We start from the raw sequence: 22,823 nt of genomic DNA on the forward strand, positions 1-22,823 counted from the left end.
TATATATGAAATTTGTAATGTCATTCAGAAGACTTTTGCATTATCATTAGTAAGTAAAGACAAAAAAATATAAATAGACGTCACAAACAGATTATTATTCAATATATTATTAAAAATTATTATAAATATTTAGATAGACTGTCATACAGTGAAAGATCTGGACTGATAAGGCATGATCAAAATGTAACTTGGATTTATATACATTTACGCAATGAAAATGAAAATCATTCCTTAGCACTTATTTAAAAAAAAAAAAATTTTATTACTCTCTTGGGTCACATAAGGGAAATATATGTAGGATTTTATGTTTCCAAATCATTTATTTTTTGCTGTAAGTTTAAAGATCAGTTAGATCATTATCTCTTTATTCTATCTGCTATAATCATCAATGATAAAAAATGAGGAGGTCGAAAGACTATTGAGATGACTACTCGTATAATATTAATATAATCATTTGTAAAAAAAAAATGCTAACTAGACATAATTGTCTGTAAAAGGGATATAGTATATAAGAAAAAATAATACGAGAAGCTTTATGGAGGAAACCTATGTCAGTGTATATATATTAAAGATTGATATAATAATATTATTTTAGTAATAATAAATTTTAAATTAGAGAAAATGCTATTAATTAACACCATTAATAGTATAAAGACGAAAAAATGTATATATATATATTTGCTAGTTATTTGCCCGCTACTTCGTAGGTAGTAGATTTCGAAAGTAGAAAAACTAATAAAATGGGTCACTGTGAAAATTGCATCCATTTTGGTGCAGTACTTTGAAACATACAGACAGATTGATATAATTCCTAAAATATTTGTGTTAGCATCTATTTATCTCATGAAGGCCTTATTAATAAATAAATAAATTTTCCTATAATATTCATTTACTTTATATTAATTTTTCTTAAACATCTCCTACGTATAGATATCTTCTAATTACATTTTTATTATATAAGTAAGATACAATTGAGATATTTACAGACAGAGAGGTATTACATAACCCATATTATGTAACTGTTCCATGGATATTTTATGAGCGTTAAGCGTTATCCTATTACATAATGATAATCATTTTAATAAATAAATATGTAATGGATGAATAGCAAAAACGTTACCATTAACTGAATTCAAGTAAATATACCTACTTAATATTAAGTACATAGATCCAGCGCCTACCTCGGTTCGGTTTCTCAATAACGAATCGCGCCCTATATTACCGGGCTTGTGTTATCAATGGAAACCCTTAAGTGCCCACTTTGGTGGTGTAACGATCGCTATCAGGGAAGCTAATCATAAATATAGACTCTCCAGTGCCCATAACACTGTATTTTATGTTCGTCTTGAATAAACATGGGTACTGTTTATTGGACAATACGGGATTGCACCACGAGTAAATTTTAGAAGACTCGAGTTTTTTTTTCTGAGATTTCCATTTTTCAGCTACAACAGTAGATAATAATGTATATATATATATATATATATATATATATATATATATATATATATATATATATATATATATATATATATATATATATATATATATATATATGTAGATGACCCATATATCGATACATAGTCAACACACAAACTGCTGAATCCAGAATCATATATCGGTAATTATATATATATAGATGAACAATAAAAATAAATGAACTCCAAAATAAGTTTGCTTTATATTTTGTTAAGTTAGATTACAATCTTGATACAAAATAAAAATATAATTTGTTTTCATAAGTATAATAGTTACAATCGAGGAATTAATTTGTGAAGTTAGATTGATTTGTAGCCCAAAATAGGAAATTTTTGGACTCGGTAACAAACTCACACTAATGATCATCTTTCTAATTCTTTTACTTTATAAACTACCGATTTTTTGGGGTTGTTTAGTAATGATAAAACAAGATCCCCGTTTACAACTGTATATAGATTAATAATTTCACATTACGAAAGTGAAAAAAAATATTGTCAATAATTAGATTAGATTGATGATGAATTATGACTAGATATTTATTTGTTTATTAGATGCACAAGACAGCTTCACAACAAAACACCAACAAAACAGCGTCAATACAGACTATATACAAGAGATCGACGATTGACTTAATTTTCTACCTAATCATAACCCAGTCTGAATCTCATCTGAATATCACGCGGTTCCCCTTGGAAACTATCGTGGTTAATTCTTGTCAAATTTGTCACGATGGACTAACTGACCTACTTTCATCCTCATCTATCATCACTCACTGGTGTCTCGACAGCGTATACCGATAGCGTCGGCGAAGTAGTTATTCCATATTCATCTATTTAAAAAAAGCCCTGTCTGAATTTAATATAGATTAAATTTGTTTAAATTTATGTCTTCAATCTATCCCGAATCAGTATAATACTAAGCAAATAAAATTCACATAATACCATCCCTAACCCGTTATAAAGGCGCAAGATTTATGTCAAATCCATGGACTTTTATTCACAGGATTGCAGCCTTAGAACTGCTTTCTGAGCTCGCGATATAGAACGTTGAATGAAATTCTCTCTGAAATGTGTATTTAAATGTAAAAATGTCTATTTTATTTTAAAAAAGACCTAGCAATTTTAAATAATAGGTTATATTTAAATAGAATATTAGAAATTTTATTGTTATACCAAACGAACGTATTTTAACTATATTTTCAAGTTGTAATACAAAATAATGGTTAAAAACCAAGATTTTTAACTTTATTTATGAATGTAATAATATTTTTGTTATAGGAATTTGATATAAAATGCTATTTTGTATTATCTTTTTATTTATTATTTATGATACGTAAAAGCAGTTTTGATCATTGGAGTCGATATTATATTTTAATAATTTTCATATAACTTTTGTTACAGTTAATATAAAATTAATTCATTTAAAATAAATAAATTCTTATGACCTCTTTATCTATAATAATGTAAAAATTTTTTCATCGCATAAATACATTTATATTTTGCCAAAGATTGACTGGGAGAGAATGCTATATATCTGGTATTAAATACGACTTTTGTACCAAACATTTTTTGTAGTGTGGTCAATAAAGAATAAATAACTAAATACATAATCAGACTATTGCGACCCATTAGAATTAGTTTGGTTTCTATAAATAGTTAGCTGACGAAGGTGAATTGAGGGTATTAATATTACGAGATATGGTATAAAGTCGTGTTAAAAATGTTTTCTAATTTATTTAATTTTACATTTGTATGTTAGATGATTCACAAAGAAAAAATATATATATTTTTAATTAAACGTGTAAAAAGTTTATGATATCGGAAACAAACTCCTTAGACAAGTGGCACATAAATTTAATGGTAGATAAGTTTTCGATCTTATGCACATAAAAAAGAAAATGCCAGCTTGTTATTACGTTCTACGAGTATCATGCGTATTGTGTTGAAAGGAAATCTTTTGATAAATTTATTTGCCATTTGTCACTTACTTAGTGGAGCAATAATGTAAATTGATTCTTACCGTCCTATTTTGAAGATTCTTGACTCTACACAATAATCTAACGGGATGGCCCACTAGGCCTGTTATGTTTTTTGGTGTGGTGGAATCGAAGTACGGCGCGTCAGCTGACCCTTGCCATTCTTGAAGGAATTCTGCTCTAAACCGACGCGATGACATGTCCACAGTCGTACTGTCAAGTGGCGATTCGGTGCCGGAGCCAGCTGTTAGAAAAATAAATAAAAAAAATCTAGATTATTTCATTACCGAAGATTTATTTCTTATAATTATATTTTTATGCTTAATTATTTAATAATATCGACTTAGCTTGTAAAGTTAAGTCGATATTATTGTCGTATCTAAAACTCATTTATTGTTCTTAAAAACTGCAATAGGGTTTCAAGTAATACACAATTTATTTTTTCTAAATACATACATAACAAACTCAGAAAATATAAATTAATAAAAACAAAAATGAATAAAATAAAAAGGAAACATATGTAAATTAACAAATTTAAATTGATAAAATTAAAAAAAAAACAAATATACACATTTTAAAAATATTTGTCATTCGAGAATCAGACGAATAAAGGAAAAAATTAGTATCGTGTAGTATAAGAGGTAAAAAGAGTCGCTAAATATCATGCTGAGTAAAGTAAGCAAGAGCTTCATCGACAAGAGCTTAGCTCTGAAATAAGAATGAATATATGAAGATAAGAATCGAACACACAACTGTTATACGGTGAGGGTGTAAATAAAATCGCTACAGCAATTATTAAACTACACAGAAAATAGCAAACAACTTTATTTGAACTTCATCAGAAACGCCTAACATTTTATAAATGGAACTTAGACATTACATTTATTCTAGAAATATTAAACAAGATTTCTTGTTTTCTTAGAAACAATCGGTAGATAAGCAGAATATAAAGCAAAATAAATTACCTTATACTTTTACGCTATAATAGACAAAACAATTCGCTTCAATTCCTTTCTAAACAAGTAAAAGGATTTAAAGTCTCGCTTCCATTAAATTCGTATTTATAAGCAATGATCTTACAAAGGTAGACGATTTTTGATACTCATTGAAGCGTTTAGTAACAAATCTTAACTGATTTGCAATTAGAATTAAGTTAGTATGGTATATAATATATCTGCCCTTAACTATCCACTGCTAAATAAGCCTCCCCCTTAAGGGGTTTTGTCAGTAGTTGCCATGTTTAGCAGGTGGGTTGGAAACCGCATTTAGGCCTTGGTGATGCTTTAAGAGGGACGCTGCTGCCCATTCTTCGACCATTAAGTTCCCTTAGTCGCCTCTTATGATACCCACAGGAAAGGAAGACCCATTCTATACTAGGATCACAGGCAAAGAAATAGGTTATATCATTTGATCTATTTTTTTTTTGAGACTTAAATGGGAAACAAGTTAAAGATTTACATGATGAAAAATAGTAACCATCGCCTATAGACACGAATACCATGAATTTTGCAAAATATGCTGTGACACTCATGATATTCCTAATGTGTTTGTATTCATTATACTTAATGCCTCTGTAATCTTCTAATTTTTTCTTCTAATCGTGTGTAACATTTATGAAAAAGGTATCTACTATTAATACAAAAATAATTAGATAGGTATATATACACTTATTAAAAATTTCGAATTTCCAACAAGATAAACAGAAACGTAATGACGTAAAGTGTTCAATTTACTCATTATGACTAAAAATAGATACCTGTTAATTTCAAATAATAGTAGCGTTGCCCATAACTATTTTTTTTTGTCTTACAGTAAATTTAAATAATATCATATTTAATAAATATCTCCTTACAATTCGTGGTCCTTACTGCTTAATTTTTATGTAAAAAAATGCCAATGTATTAGGGGTATAAGGATCAGCCTATTGAAACCAAAGCGACCGAGGAAATAAAAACATTCCTTTCATAACTGAATGAATGGTGAATATTTGCATCTTAAGTGTGGAAAAACATATTTTAAATTGAAGTCTGATTTCAAATCGGAATATTCATTTCTTCTCGAAATTAATGTTCGCGAAACCCGTATTCATACTTCGGCACGATCTTTTAGAATTAATATCCTTGAGGGACCCCACTTTTTAAGAGACAAAGCGCAAAAGATTTCTCTCGGTTATTCTTCATTCATACATCTTACAAGATCCAGGGCCCATTCATTCGGAGTCAGCCGACCGAATGAGAATAAATATTTTCGCAACAAGAAAGCAATGAATGTACCAATTCTATGATTTATGAGATGTCATTTTGCTGTAGAAAATTGCGCTTGGCAAAAAATCTAGTATATTTTTTTATTACGTTATACACAGTGTGCCTTTTATGGTTTCGTGTTAAGATTTACTTCATTTATTCATATAATTATTTACAAACTCTTATATTACATTTTTAATTTACCTCTCGATATATAATGCAGCTTCAGCTAAAAGAAATAGACCAGAAACTCAGTTGTTTTTCTTTTTGAACATAAATTGAATTTACCTGTTTCTAATTTTGTTTAACTATAAATTGCCAATTTAGAATATTAATATAAAAACTAAGACAATACGAGTAAATATTACTTAGTGTAAAGAATAAAACTATTCTTTACAAATAGTAGTAGCACTAACATCAGTTCTTGAGTATGATAAATGAGCCAACTTGCCTACAACCATATGTTTGTGGGCTTAACGACCCGGCCTATATTGCATAATAAATAAAATATAATACTGTCATAACCCTAAATAGGTTAGTTAGAGGAATTAGACGCCTTTTACCGTTGTACTTACATTTCTTGGAACAAATCTGAATCCAATGTAGGAGTGGGTGAGTCGACCTTCAAGATCTTATAAGTCGGGGTCGTAAAATACTAAGCCACGACACGGCGCACTCAATTACCTATTAAATCTATGTCGTTCAATAATACATTTATTAAACTAAAACGTGTTTGACACACATGTTCTTTTGTCTGTTCAGTGTTTATTTCAAATTGGACTAATAGGTATAACAAAAAAAAAAAAGAATCTTCATTGTCATGATTAAGTTGAAAAACAAAGACTAGCTCATAAAAAATATTTTCCTTCCAAATCTTTAGGTTATTGATACTTGGTGTCATTGTTTGTGATTTTTTTTATCCATAATATTTGTACTATGGCCTTAGAAAATGTGTATATACACATGTGCTTCCTAAGTAGATAGGTTGGAATAAATAATAACAAAGAGAGGTCGCCTGCAATATAATATTAATAGAGAGTCCATCGCTGTTGAAATCGTTGTCAAATGCTAACGCGAGTCTACAACTCTGTCGTAATAATTGTGAATTGTTCTACGAACCATTTCTTTAGCAATGTAACATAAGTAAGAGCTTTTGTACTATATAGTATTGTCATCATTACTATATTGTATATCGTGTCTTTTCAAGTAACTTTACTATATAGTTGCATTTTGTTTTTATTTTATGTTTGTTATCTTATAACTATATCAGTAATAAAATGATTTGGATTTTTTTTATCTGAAAAAAAAATAGATTGGTTGCTTATTTTTCAAAATTAGTTCAGTAGTTTAGTTTCCAAATCAAAATAACTGTATTAGCCAAAACTGAAGATGGTTTTTTTGTGGACTGCAAATTTATTATATATACTAAAATAAATGAATGCTCTCGAGAATTATTAATTATTACAATAACAAAACATATCCTATAACACCAACGTAATAATGGCGTCTTGAGGTATATTGAGTGGTTTCTAGTGGGTAAGGGTTTAACGTATCCAATGTTCCTTTCCTTAGATACATGGATATATTTAAAAAAAAATTTAACACGTAGTAAGCGATATACCTATACGAGTATATTAAGCAGTTCATTGACCTAGGATATCATGAGCATATAATAGCATTTCTCTATACATGCCTCCTTTACCCTTTATATAGTTCACATCTGTGACATTTTTATTCAGACCTTTCGCTTAAAGTTATGTTACAAAGCGTAAAACAGAACAGATCTCCCGGAAATCGGGCTGTCTTTTTGCATTGATTTCATATTTTTTCCTCTGTGAATGTTCAAAGCTTTTTAGCAAAGGTAGGTTTTTATTGTTATGTTTTCTTTGTATTATGTTAGTACTTTTTTTCTCTTCCGTTATTTTTTTAAAATGTAATAAATTCTAATATAAAATAATCCCTTTTAGACTTTTGAGCCGCATGATTTATGATTTATAAGAGACAAGAATTCACGTGATCATTTAGATAAACTATAATAAGTTTTCTAAATTTTCACGATGTTTCGGTTTAAAAATCTCTAAAATCTAACCGCGGTTACCAACCCACCTAGCTCGGTAACTACTGACAGAACTCCCTTTATAAGGAAGGCTTATGTCCAACAGTGGACAGTTAACGGCTGAATTAATAAAAAAATAATTTAATTGATCTTCGTAAATACGATCACGTATCTGTCTTTCGTAGCCACTTAAAGTGGCTTCGACTTCGACGTGATATGCATATCCTATCTTTCCTTTATTTTAACACTTATTATATTTTGTAAATAAACTGGCTTTAAAAAAAAAGTAATTCAATTGAGTTTCTTGCCAGTTCTTCTCAATTGGATCAATATACCGAACTGGACGGTAGGGTAAATATAAAATTATAATGTACAAATTTGACGTTCATAAGCGGCTAAAATGTCCTACATGAATAAATGATTTTTGAATTTGAATTTGAATTATAAATAAGTAGGTATTATATTTATAGTACAAGTATTTAAGTAATATTCTAATATATATTAATATTTTATTTAACTATTTATTTGTTTTTGAATTGATTAGTGTTAACAGTTATTCATATTCGAACTATTAATAGTTGTTCGTTCACTTTAGCTGCCCACTAACTACATGCTTTCCAACTATATTGGGTTCACTAAAAGAGATCTCTGTTAGAGAAAAGTGTACCCTTGCTTACAATATTTATAAATGCCTTAAAAATGTAATTTACAAGTGCAATAAAGAATATACATTCCATTTTGAAGAACAGAGTTCGCTAAGCAGGCTCCCCTATCTCTTGCATTGATACTACTCAATGATATTTTGAGCCAGTATCCGCAATTCGATGTATTTGCCTCTAACTTGCTGGAGTTTCGTCGAGTGACCACAGAGTATTTGTGTTCAGATGTTTTTAAGTCTTTTTTATATTATTCTTGTTATATATGTGTAATATTCGTTTTTTATATGTTATTGTACTCATGCTTTCCTGGGTGGGCGTATTGGAAGACTGTGAGGCTCACCCAGTGGATGTAATAAATAAATAAATAAATATCTCTTATAAACTACAATATTATCATATTATCATAGGACCTAAAATTTTAATGTATCAATCTTATTTAATTTTAAAGTTACCCAACTGAAGCCTTATATGTTACGATTGTGTTGCCTAATAATAATACTTCATTAGGTTTATAAAATCTAGCAGTAACAATACCAAGATTTTTTTTTGCTACAATTGATTTTGTACTGTGATTTTAATGTATTTTTTTATGCAACTTAGAATGGCAAATGAGCTGACGGCCCACCTGATAGAAAGTGGTAACCGTCGTTTATAGACATGAGCAGTACCATGGACATAACAGAGTATACTGTTTTGCCCATGATACACCTCCTCATGCGTTGCCATTCCTGAGGACTGAGGTATTATTCCTCTGTACCCTGTAAATTCACTGCCATATCCCGCCTTTCAAACTGAAACACAGTCATGCAAACACAATTGCTTCACGGTAGAAACACCAACAACTTTTGTACAGTCTCCCTTCCTATGGTTTAATGTAATTTAACAAAGAAAACTATTTGTATATCGAATACGTCCCTCATCTCCAGATTGACTAATGCTAGCCAAAAAACTATCTTACGTCCCTCTTAATACATCATCAAAATCTAATTGCGGTTGCCAACCCGCCTATCAAGCATGGCGACTACTGGTATAACCTCTCGATAGGGGGAGGCCTATGTTCATCAATGGATAGTGATGATAGATGATGATGACAAAAGGAACTATCTACAGATATCAATGAATACCAGCGATATAATTTAGTTGGTTTTTTTCTGTTCTAATACATATGGATATCAAAGTAAAATTATCCGTTATTTACATAATTTCTATTTGATTATATATCTGTATTTCTTACTTAACGTTATAAGTATAAAAGGGTATGGATTTCTTGTTTATTTCTTAACTCAATTGGTGTTAGTGACTGCGATAAATCATTAAAAAATTGTGATTCACATCATATTGACGTAAATAAAAACATAGACAACTTTTCATTACAGATATGCGAACAAGGTCAAGGGCGAAGCTAATAAAACTTCCACCTGAATATTGGAAATATTATTCTTGTATCTACAGTTTTCCTTGTCTCCGATTTTATCTTATATTGCATTTATCTTGATAGGAAATGTTATAAATAGATTACGCGTACATTTCAACATTACAGTATTACAATATTACGTCTCTTATTATGATTGTCTTCTGAAAATAGATCTACGCTAAGATTTAAACTGGCATCTACACAGATACAAAATATGGTACAACAGTATATTTTTTATGCTATTTAGAATGAAAAACAAGTTGATGGTCCTTCAATAGATTTACTCTTGGAATAAATTCCAATAGATTGATATTGGAATTGAGACGTTTCATACACTCAAGTTAAAATACTAGCGTGGTAATGGTTTTGTATTGTATTGATATATACATATTAGTGTAACTTGCCAATGCAAGCTGTTGCAAATCGATCCCAATTTTAACCCAATTCCTATTTATTGTCTCTTGAGGGCAGTACAGGCCACCCCTTCTTTTCTCGTGAGTGTCGTAAGAGCCGACTAAGGGAGGGTGAAGGATGGGTAGCAGCGTATTAGTATATGAGTAGCCAATCTGCCTGCCAAGCATGGTAACTAGTAACACCCCAAGGGGAAGGCTTATGTTCAGCAGTGGACAATAAAAGGCTGATATGATGATGATGATGATGAGGGCAGAACAAAATTATCCTTGGTAATATAATGCAATGACATCCATAATTTTAGACTTGCTGGTGGTAAGTAGTAACTATCGGTTATATACATGAACCATATAGAAAAAACTGAGACACTATGGTACCATAGTGTTAAAATTCTTAAGGAGTAAGATATTTTACATTTCACTTTAATCCAAAAGTATTTACCACAGCCAAGTGAGCACAGATGCTTGACTGTGTACGATATCGATCATTCCATATATCATCAGTTTTATGGGAAAATGTTTAGATACGCTCTTAAAATAATCTATAAATATACTCACCTATAAGAAAAAGGAATCCATGTAGAAGAGATATCAATAATGCGGACTTGACACCGCCAACTGCTTGCCCCATCCTCACCTTTGAACCACTGAAAAAATAAAATGATTTAAAAATATTGATAAAGGAACATTTTTATTACAAGAACAGAACAGTAATAAGATGTAAAACAGAGACTATGTTAACGAAGTAACGATAAATGATGGGGGAAAGGATTGTTAGTAATGCGGAATACCAGTCGTATTGCTAGCAATATACTCTGTCAGATCGAGCTCCACGTGGTTCCTCTTGGAAACCATCGTGCTGAATTCCAAGTATATCACGATAGGCTAACTGCCTGCCTTTTCTGACTCACCTGTCATTCCTAACTAGTGCTCTGCCAGTGTATACTATAAGCACAGGCGGGAATGGCATTCCATTAAAAAAATAAATAAAAAAAGTGCCGTAAGATACATCGCGTTAAGTCTCGATTGTGTGTTTGAAATATTTGTAACCTAATATCTATATTATCTGTGAATATACAAAATCATATAAATATACTTAATATATATGTATGTATAGTATATTTATATTTAAACTATATATTCAATTGTTACAATATTAAATTAGTACAAAATTATTAAATTATTAAAATTCAATTCCTTTTTTTTTATACAACTTAGAATGGCAAACAAGCTGACTGCCCAGTTGATGGAAAGTGGTAACCGTCACCTATGCCTATAGACATGGACATAACAGAGTGTACCTGTTTCGCCCATGATACCCCCCATGCGTTGCAATTCCTGAGGACTCAGGTGTTATTCCTCTGTACCCTATAAATTCACGCCATATCCCACCCTTCAAATCGAAATACAGCCATGCTTAATTAACTACTTCACGGTAAAAACACGAATGGGAGAGAGGTACCCAAGCAATCGACTTTTGCATAAAGTCTCCCTTTATTTGATTAAAAGGCGGTGTTACGTAATTCTTTAATGAATTAATACCTATAAACGATTATATTACAAACGAAAATAAATCATAAGGTTCCTAAATCACATTAAAATGGATACAAACGAGATGGGAAGGGATGTCACCATGACAAGGGCATCCCGAGGAATTCCAATTTGGGGAATTAAAAGTTAATTTGATTTGTCTCGTCTGTTGCTCCAGAACATGGGAGCATGTTCACAATTTTCACTTATGTGTCACACTGTCTTGTCAAAATATCTTTGCTTCATAAAAGTTGAACAGTAATTTCTTGTATAATAAAATAAAATAGCTAAATTATAACGTTTTATTTTCTGTTAAATTATTATGTTTGCAGTTAATGAGCTGCCTGTCGAGAGTTTTTTCAGAGAATGGGGTTGTTCAAAAGGGGGTAAGAGAGGTTACAGGCGTAGACTATAGTAACGGCTAACCATCGTGAGGGCCATATACTTGTTTGCCACTTCAATGGTATAAAAAAATAACTATATATGAAATATTTTATTTATCTTTATATTCATTATATTGCCATGAAGCAGTTGTGTTTGTTTGACTATGTTCCGGTTTGAAAGATGAGATATGACAATGAAATTCCAGAGTACAGAAGCGTAATACCTAAGTTCTCAGGAATGGCAACACATGAAGTGTACCATGGGGGGCGACACTGTCCATGGTACTGGTTTATGTTTATAGGCGATGGTTGGACTTTCCATCAGGTGGTACGTCAGATTATTTACTATTCTATGTTGTATAAAGTTTTTTTCATGACATATGAAAAAAATTTAAAAAAAGTACTTTGGAGTTTATTAATCGAGAAGAATAAATGTAATATGAATTTGAGTAAAAAGATAAAAAAAATTAGAATTATATTATACATTTATCTGAAAATAATAATAATATTATTTGTAAGTATTATTATCAATATTCTATTTATAGTATATATATATATAAAATATAAGCAATATATGATTATGAGCCCTTTATTTTGCGTGAGAAATGTGGCGTAAGATATGTGAAATTCTTGTCATTCCTTACGCGACCGCTTCCTTATATGCATACATATATATACATACTTATATTTACATACTAGTATTAGTTTATATATAAGTATGTTTGCACTAACTTAAAGGTATTTAGAATTGAATTCGATTGCGATGTGACTTTAGCTAGTAGCTAAATGCTGCCAAGATTATTACTTATTTTTTAAAAGAACGCTAAATACGTTGCTCGGTACCCATTCGCGGAGCTACTTATCGGGTCCAATTGTAAATCTAAACTGTCCTGAAACCTATTCAAACACATAAATATTTCATCAAAATCGGTTCAGCGGTTTAGGAGATCCTTAGTAACATACACACATATAAAAGTATTACATATACATATAAAGATTTAACTAAATTTAAAATTAATGTTAAATATATGTTTAGAAAATTATTTCATTTTATTTTAATTTAAATTAAAATTGTAAATAAATACCACGACTATTATTATTTTTATAAAAAAAAAATATATTTTCTTTTACAATTATTTAAATAAATTAAATCATTGTAACATTGAAATTAAATTGATAATTGAATATATCACCAGAATAAAGAAGTGTTGTATGTACTTTGTAAAAAAAAAAAATAATTATATACCTTAGTAATATTACAATAAATGTGAAAGTGAGTTTGATTGTTTATTACTTCATAGCGCTTGAATATTTTAACCAATCACTATGAAGGATTTACACGTAAAATATGGGATGGAGAAGGACATAGACTATATTTATCTCGATCATTAAACATATCTCTGTTACGTGAACGAAGTCGCGGGTCAAAGCGTGTATTATTATATCGATTCTTTTATTTTAATAGATATTATTAAGATTAATGTAGTAACAATGTTTACCATTTTCTAACAGAGCTGTTAGTTAGCCCAATCACCATTTTATGCAGCTCCTTTATACTTACTTTGCACATCAGCAATATATGCTATAAAATTTCTGCAAATTTTGCAATGTAGAAATTTATTTCCATTTCAAAAATAGGTTAATGCGATCATAGCTCCAGATGTCTTTAGGAGCGATTCAATATTTACATACGTTGATGTCTCTCGAGGCTTGAATAATCTAAAGCAAGCAATGTAAGGATAACTCGAGTAGTTTGTATAATATAGTAAAAGTTCAAACGATTCGAATCAACATAACTCGATCAGACGTTGGCAGCTGTCATAATAAAACGGTTTAAAAGTAAATAAAAAAATATATAGAAATTTAATAGACCAGAAATCGTGTATACTCATCCAAACATAGAAAAAAATAAATCTACGCATATTTATGAGTTATAAAAGTAGATGAAGAGATATAAGGATAGAGACCTTTGATTTTTGGATCCTCTGCTTAATCCACACGGAATTTAACGTGAGCATTGATGGATAACATTCAATAATATAATATACCAGTGGCAAACCGATTTTGCATGACTTTTATTTTAATAAAATAAATCTCATGTTACTTCCTATTAATATACATACGTTTCTGTAGTTAAAATAATTATTAAAATCGGTTTATGTATTAAAATTTTTTTTAACTTATCCATTACCTAACCAAACAACTACAACAACATTGATTCTACAGTGACTAAAGTTATTAAGTTCTAATCACCTTATCCATTGTAAAATCAATGTTATAAAGTTATTAATATTGGTTGCGTATGAAATAAATAAAATATATCCTTATTTTCATCCCCAAGATGTGACAAATCATAATATATTACCGTAAAAGAAGGTTGACAATGTGTATGGGGTCTCTAATTATTTATAAGACAATAGTATTTCACTAGTCAAGTAGCTAAAATCTCGGCACAAGTCAGTGCCTCCTCTAATAAACAAAATATCGTATTTATTGTATGTTATTATTATATGCATGTTATAAAAATAGATGGTACTTTGAGCAGATAACTCGAGCTATTGACAAATGCAAACAATGATGGTGCAATTCACTGATGATCGTATTTATTGATATTATTCACAACTCCGGTTATATTATATGCATATTTCCAAAACTAATGTAAATTATAAAATATTTGTGGTCTATTATTACCTAATTCCTTAAAATTGTTTATTTCATTTCATAGTGTATAATTATGTTAATTTAAATGCTGTGAATACCTTTAATAGGCATGTGCATTAATATTGTATTGTATTTAATGTTTGTTATATATGTTATAATGCAATATGCTGTTGGTGTTCCTATAAATAAATAAACTTACACGTATAATAAATTTTGTCAGATGGAGACTTTGTGCAAAAGTCATTTGCTTGGGCACCTCTGTCCCATTCGTATTTCTACCGTGAAGCAATTGTGTTTGCATGGCTGTATTTCGGTTTGAAGGGTGGAATATGGCAGTGAATTTACGGGGTACAGAGGAATAACACCTAAGTCTTTAGGAATGGAAACGCTTGAGGGGTATAATTAGTGTTATATCCATGGTACTGTTCATGTCTATAGGCGACGATTATCGCTTTCCATCAGGTGGGCCGTCACGTTATTTGCCATTCTAAGTTGCATAAAAAATTGAAAAATAATATTGTTTCAATTTGTCGATAGCTCGATACTTAATGTACTAATATAACAAAACTTAATATAAGCTTAACCTACTCTTAATTAGTCAGACGTGTAAATCGACACAATGTATGTATAATGAATGAGACTGTGAAGCTGTTCGAATTCTACGAATGGTAAAATTGTTATCTGTTAGTATCCAACTGTCAAATAAAGGGGATAATGTTTTCCGGCTGCATGCATACGTACACACGGAATATGTTCGGATCTTTAGCACAACGTTTGGCTTAACCGGCTTGGCGGGTTTTATTAAATGAACGTTAGATTCGTTTTAATTTTGGGAGTTAGAAACTTTAACTTTATAAATTTATAAGCTGGCTTTTTGTCACTCTAACTGCCTCTATCTTTGATATTGTCTCTATTAGATCTAACTTTACGTTTAGTTTCGTATAGAGTAGACAAAAAGAATCAGGTGTATGGTAAGATCTCTATCCTTAAATGCATCTCTTGCTTCGTACATTTTCGTAATTTGTTTCATGAACACATGACCATTCTGAAGATCTTTGACTTCTTCCTCAAACAAATCCGGTGACTTGACTCCACTCTTAGATAGAACACGGATCTTTTTTATGAATAATTCGTTGGTGTAATTCTCCCCAGTATATATGTCTATCCATTTTCGTATTGTATATCCATTTTATCAATATGTCGTCAAAATTTTTCCCATACTCAAACCAACGTAGCGTGCCCCTTCTCGTTTTTTTCTTTACACTTTCTTTCAAACAAGTAATTTAATATTTCAGGAATACAAACTGCTTTCTTTGTAAACTGAGTTGTACGAAAAATAATTCTAATTCAACTGTATTTATTGACTCTGTGTAATATTCATGAATGTTAAAGACAGCCAATGAATACAGGTGGCTCCTTTTCTTTATGTAATAATGGTTCTAGCGTGTCTTGCTCACTTCTTTGTACATACATTCACAGTAACGTTTTACGTTACCAAATAATCATTCTTTTGGTTTAGCGCTTCTTTTATTAATAAACTATACGGCAGTCCTATAATCCCTATAGTAAATTCACAGTCTACATTTTATAATAATAATAAAATATATCATTCTATTTTTACATAATGCACCAAGCGACAGATAAAACCGAATGCTAAAGCAGCTTTAAATTATTTGTCGTATTAAATGACTTGCAATTTGCTAACATTCAGTTCCAAAAAATCGAAAATCTAAAGTTTTCTCAACAAAAAAGAAATGTACTTATCATGTTTCGCTATGTGCTTAGATATCGATATTTTTATTATGAAAAATGGGATATTATTAAAAAGGTAAAAATCACTGTCAAGTCTGGTACTTACAGTATGAAAGGTTTAAAGTGAATATAAATAACCAAATCTGACACTTCATTGAATCTTGAATATATTAAATATTACTCAAAAGGCGTAAAAGAACTCAATGGCTTTATCTATTTGTAACAAATAAATTTTGTTTCACAAAAAAAAAAACACCTACTTCAATCGTAGTCAAACCAGTTATTTTGATTTATAAATTTAACCACTGAATCGATTTTGATGAAATTTATATGGGACCAATCTCAACCGTATATCCTTTCAAATAAAAAAAATCTAATCGATTTATAAATGACGGAGTTCTGAGATGGCAAAAATTAAAAGAAATATATACAACTGAAACGAAAACCTACTCCTTTTCTAAACTCAATTAAAATATATTATACGCGTTACGGTATAATTACTGGGCTAGGGTTACTATTTTTTATCAGGTACATAAGTAACACGTTTGCCATTCTAAATTATATGACAAAGATGCATGTTACACAAATAAAACGTACAAAATACAAAATTAAATAGTGTTCTTCAAAGCGTAAAACTTACAAACTAAACAACTCATAAACTTACTGACATACAAAGTAACACAGATTTTCTATAATAACACATAGGGTTACCGCCAAAAGTAACATACATGTTACCCCAAAAGACATTCTTTCACGTCCGCTGTAAACAAAATTGCCCTGTAAGGGTAACGAAAGGAGATCGTAAATTTAGTGTTAAATAAACATCACGAAACTAAAATAAAGTACTGGAACTATGAGTCGTAAAATCGTGATACAATTTCCTACTTTTCCTTGTACTTTGTATGAAATTAAATGCTTGCAATAAAGTTATGAAGTTATATTTTGTATTTAAAATAGTGAACAAATATATTGTAGAACAAAATACTTACCATTTGGTTTATATTTTCTCTACAAAATATCTAGACTACATCTTTATTTTTTATAAGAGACGGGATACTATGAATTATCTCGACGTTTCGATCAGGTCGTCAAACACACATACAAACACCCACGCGCATGCACGTACACACGCACTCACACGCACACGCATACATGCATTTTTTTATTATTAGTATAATGAACAATTGGCTTGTTAAATTTTCGTTTTAAAATAAAAAGAATGCCCCAAATAAAATATTAAACTAACGGTGCACACCAGACACGTTTATCTTCCTTATAATATTATAAGGATTTGTGACCAGGTAATTGTGTGAACATGACGGACACACAAACTTTTGTGTTAGTACAATTCTCTCGCCGGACTTTCCTAATAAAGACCGAAACTTCGATAATATAGCTAGGGAATCTTTTAAGACTTTTCCTTAGGGCTGTCAACATTCCAGTTTGTCCGAATTTATTAGATGGCGTTTATTTGTTTTCTTATTAAGTTCTTTCTCGTTAAGTCACCTATCGTATATCTCACGGTACGATAGATATAATATTTAGAATAACATATAGGCTCATATATGTCGTCATTTAAAGGTCTTGAATTTAAAAGAAAAGTAACCAAGAAATCATCGTGCTGAATTCTTGGTGTATTCTTCACGATGGGTTAACTGATCTGTCTTTTCATCTCACCTATCATCCTTCACTGGTGCCCAGCCAGCATATACCGTTAGCGTAAGCGGCGTTACCATTCCATTGTCATCCGTTAAACCCATCGTACCTGGGGGAAAGGGATTGTTAATAATGGTGTCTAATTAGCCCATTGTCAGAAATACACCCATATCAGGTCGACCCCCACACGGTTCCCCCAGGAAACTATCGTGGTTAATTCTAGCGGAATTGCTCACGAGAGGCTAACTGACCTGCTTTCATCATCACCTATCATCCCTTAACGGTGCTCCGCCAGCGTATACCGATAGCGCATGCGGGGTTACCATTCCATTATCACCCATTAAAAAAAACCTACATTAAAACAGTATGCAATAATAAAATTGTATAAACACTCTTTGATATCAATAGTTGTATATATTTTTATTAAAATGTAATAGGATTAGTTGTACAAAATAAACCTTTATACCACGTTGTTTGTAAAATATACTTTTTTTTTATAATAGTAATTCCACAAGAAATATTAAATATATTAAATTTATTATTAAAAGCGTAATAAAAGTATAACATAATAACCAAATAGGTGGGACATTGAATACCAATAAAGGACCACTTTACGACTTGCCCAGACCTAGGACCCAATATTGAACCGTTGACAAAAATTGTTAAAATAACAATAATGATGGTGATTTAGTTTTTATTATTATTTTTTTTTTATATTCCCAGGTCATTAAAAAAAAAATCGAGTAAACATTGCTGACGGAAATCGTTGAAGAGAGAATAACTTGAATCATCAAAAAATATTATTAGGGTCGAAGGAAACTGAGGGCATGAAAAATTTAAGTGACCAGGAATAGAGGAATTATAACATTTTATTAATATATTTTTGAGAATTTAAATATAGCTTTTTTTTTTCTCTGTTCAAAAATGTTACCGCCTACGTATTTCTCAGTTTGCCCAATGGTTGACTGGTAGGGAACACCGTCCGGTGTTAAGTTCACCAAATGTACATAGAGTTTTAATGTGCGTTAAAGTTTTAATAAATAAATAAATTTACCCCCTAAGAAAAGCATGGCATGTTACAATCTACTATTAAAATAACAAAAATAAAGCCCAAATACTTCAATTCACACAAATCTCTTTTACTTCTCTTAAGTTCTTTTTTAGTAAGTTACCTATCTACTCGACATACATTGTTTACTGCATCTCTTACCGACATCTTTACTCATTCTCGCTCGATGTATCTCTCCTAATTATTCTATCAAATTTTCTTCCCAAATGACAAAGTTTCAGCATAATTATTTAGTGCTTACTTCTCTTAAATTATATTATAACTACTTCTTTACTATTACTATACTTTTGATAATTCCTAATTTAAATATTTAGAGAAAAGAGGCTATATTTTGTCAAGTTGACTTCTTTACAGCCCTTTCCTGGACACTACCATAGTTAACACTTATTGAATTCTTGAATGAAAACACATTCTATCTATATTCATTAAAAAAAATCATGTCTCTACTATGTTTACGTATTTAATAAAAGTTTTTCCAATGAGAAAAACACTATAATACGGTCGTATAACATGAACTGTCAGAAATGTTGTTTACTCAATGAAATACATAATTTTACGCATTCACTCCAATAGGAAATAAAATGTTTTGATGACACTCCATTTTCTACTCTTCAAATTTAGTGCAAATAAGAAACGACAGCTAAACTTTTTTGTTGTTAGTTACAAAAATTATTGTTTAATATAAGTGTATATGGAGGAAAAATAGCAAATTAACTCAGACACCTTTTTGGACTTTTCTTCTTCTTTCCTTAATCATTATTGGTCGCAGATGGCTTTTATATGTTTATTGAAGGTGTGTAGGGAGGAGTATGAAGATAATTATAAACCTGCAAATGATCTAAGAAATTTGTGGAAAATAGAGGGACTTAAGACTAATTTCTGCCTAATAGATAGTACTACTACGAAGTTAACTTATGGGATTCACTAGTGACTCCTTGGTTTAGGCCGTCATACTTCGACCACTGTCGAGAACTGGGAGTTCCGTAAATAGAGAGCGGATGAGCGATAAATTTCCAGTAAATCGATTCTACCAATAAAAACTATCACAATGTCATAAAGAGTCGGTAGTTCGAATCATTCATATCCTTATATTTGTATGATACTAGTTCAAAAATTGTTCAATTGTAATATCACGGAATAGTTTTTGTATCGAATATTTATTTTTATGTTTATATATATATATATATATATATATATATATATATATATATATATATATATATATATATTACGAAAATAGTTTTATATATATATATATTATATATATATATAAAACTATTTTCGTAACATTTTACAAGTTCAATTATAATATCAAATAATAGTCATGTTTAACATTCACAAATGATTGAATAGATTCAGGTCACTTCCATAACAATGAAAACTGTTACCAATCAGTCATATTTGAACTATTTCGCTCAATATTTATGATCCTCTGCGCAGAGTTATGACTATTTAATCGGCATTCTGTTTCCGATTTCTGAATTTCCGGTATTTATTTATTTTCTTATTTATACATAGGTACAGACATATTTATCTGATATTCAATTATAAATAATATTTAATTTACTACTAATAAAGAAATTATAAATTATGTTTACTATATAGAACTAGTAATTTACTCTAAATTAAATTTGATTCGTAACAGATCAAAAGCACAGTTAAATAACAATATAATGCTCGCTTTGTAAAAAAAAAAACAGTTAATCGTGACAACATTAATATGAGATCAATATAGAAAAAAACCGTATCCATTGTAAAATTTAAATATGAAAACCAATCTACCTATAACGAAAAAAATATTATAAATCAAATATATTTTCCGTGTGGTTTCAGCATAGAATAGGCCACCCTATCCTTTCTCGTGAGTGTCGTAAGAGGCAACTAAGGGCGAAGCCTTCCAAAGCCTAATTGCGGCTGCCAATCCGCCTGCCAAGCATGGTAATTACTGATAAAAGCCCTCAAGGGAGAAGCTTATGTTCAGCAGCTGGCTGTTAAAGGCTGATATGATGATGATGATGATGATGATGATTACATTTTGATAGCATGAAGGATATAATCTTTACTTATGATTAACCAATTATGTTCTCGTAGATAATAAAAATTAGTCATATGCTAGCAAAGACTATATATATATATATATATAAATTATTTATTTATTTTAATAGAAAAACCGGAGTTCGTTTACATAAAAATAACAACAAGATGACAATAATAGATCCACTTACAGATTTTCATTAATAGACAAAATGTACAAAATTTGACAGCGATTGCATGAAAAGAAATAACTCGAAAAGAATAGGTTTACTTCTCTAATACACTCACAAATATGAGATAAACATGCATAACATATAAAGTAAATTACCAATAAACTTGTAAAAGACAAATGCGTTCATTACAAAACAGATAAATCTTAGTAAAAAAAAAATATAAACTACATAACCCTAAAAGGTATTTACGCGTAATATCACAATAATTGCTTATGATGCCCCATTATTGTTTTATCCTCATAAAATGGGCCGATGACCTTTATTTTTGTTACCGAAACAGTTACTCGATATCAACATAATTTGTGATATTTATTATTATGATATATTAGTAAATAAAGGTTCCAGGAGCGATCGGAAATCATTACAATATTTATAGTGATATTATATGTACGTTTGATGAAAAAATAAATAAATATAAGAATGAATAGAGACTCGATTAGATAGATATTAAAGTCAATATTTATCTTTGGTATTTTTATTATATTTAGTAAATAATCTTAGATATTGAATAAAAATACTACTAATTGATCAAATAGTAACAAAAAAAAGGTTTAAGTGCCACACGTTGTGAGGAGTTCTAATGAATGAGAATGAGTTTAAAAATTGCTTTTTTTTTACTATAGCACGACATGTGATCACACCGTCCTGAGCAAGCATAGAGGTGCTTATGATGTGATGTAATCAACAACCTGCCTGATCCATCCATCCAACAAAACAACATAGTCCATGAATACTGTCAACTGAAAAGAGAATGATTTACTATCAACGATTGACTGCACTGTGTTGGCTCACTAAGTGGTTTTTAACGTTACGTTTGAAGTATCCGAGGTTACAGGATGAAGAAAATATACATATATGTTCGTAAAAATTTAATCAAAAAAGTATGTAATAACGATTCAACGACGTCATTTTTTAAATTTTTTTTTTATACAACTTTGAATGGCAAGTAAGCTGACGGCCCACCTGATGGAAAGTGGTAATCGTCGCCTATAGACATAAGCAGTACCATGGACATAACACAGTATATTGTTTCGCCCACGATACCCCCCATACCTGCACCCTTATTGGAATATATTTTACGAAAAAGATAATCCCATGGGTTTCGTACAAGGCGACTAGAGGGATAGGCAGCAGCATCCCTGCGGTTGCCAACCCGCCTGCCAAGCGTGGCAACTACTGGCAAAACTGCCCTTCCGGGGAAGGCTTATGTTCAGCAGTGGTCAATAAAGGACTGGTATGAAGATGATGATGATGATTATTAAATATATT

At 30.4% G+C, this 22,823-nt stretch overlaps 1 protein-coding gene across 1 annotated transcript in view; it reads right to left on the bottom strand.

Annotated features, from left to right (window-relative positions):
- The window catches only part of LOC113515294 (igLON family member 5-like), a 53,431-nt gene that overhangs the window by 16,221 nt on the left and 14,387 nt on the right, over nucleotides 1-22,823 (bottom strand). The window contains exons 2-3 of the mRNA XM_052900216.1: nucleotides 10,795-10,883; nucleotides 3,499-3,698 (exon numbers count right to left, since the gene is read on the bottom strand). Of these exons, the coding sequence (XP_052756176.1) occupies nucleotides 3,499-3,698; nucleotides 10,795-10,867 (273 nt within the window). The 5' untranslated portion in view covers nucleotides 10,868-10,883. The remainder of the gene's footprint in view (nucleotides 1-3,498; nucleotides 3,699-10,794; nucleotides 10,884-22,823) is intronic.

Source organism: Galleria mellonella, unplaced genomic scaffold (genome assembly GCF_026898425.1).
Source record: "Galleria mellonella isolate WM207_F2 unplaced genomic scaffold, CSIRO_AGI_GalMel_v1 utg64, whole genome shotgun sequence".
Taxonomy (NCBI): Eukaryota; Metazoa; Arthropoda; class Insecta; order Lepidoptera; family Pyralidae; genus Galleria; species Galleria mellonella.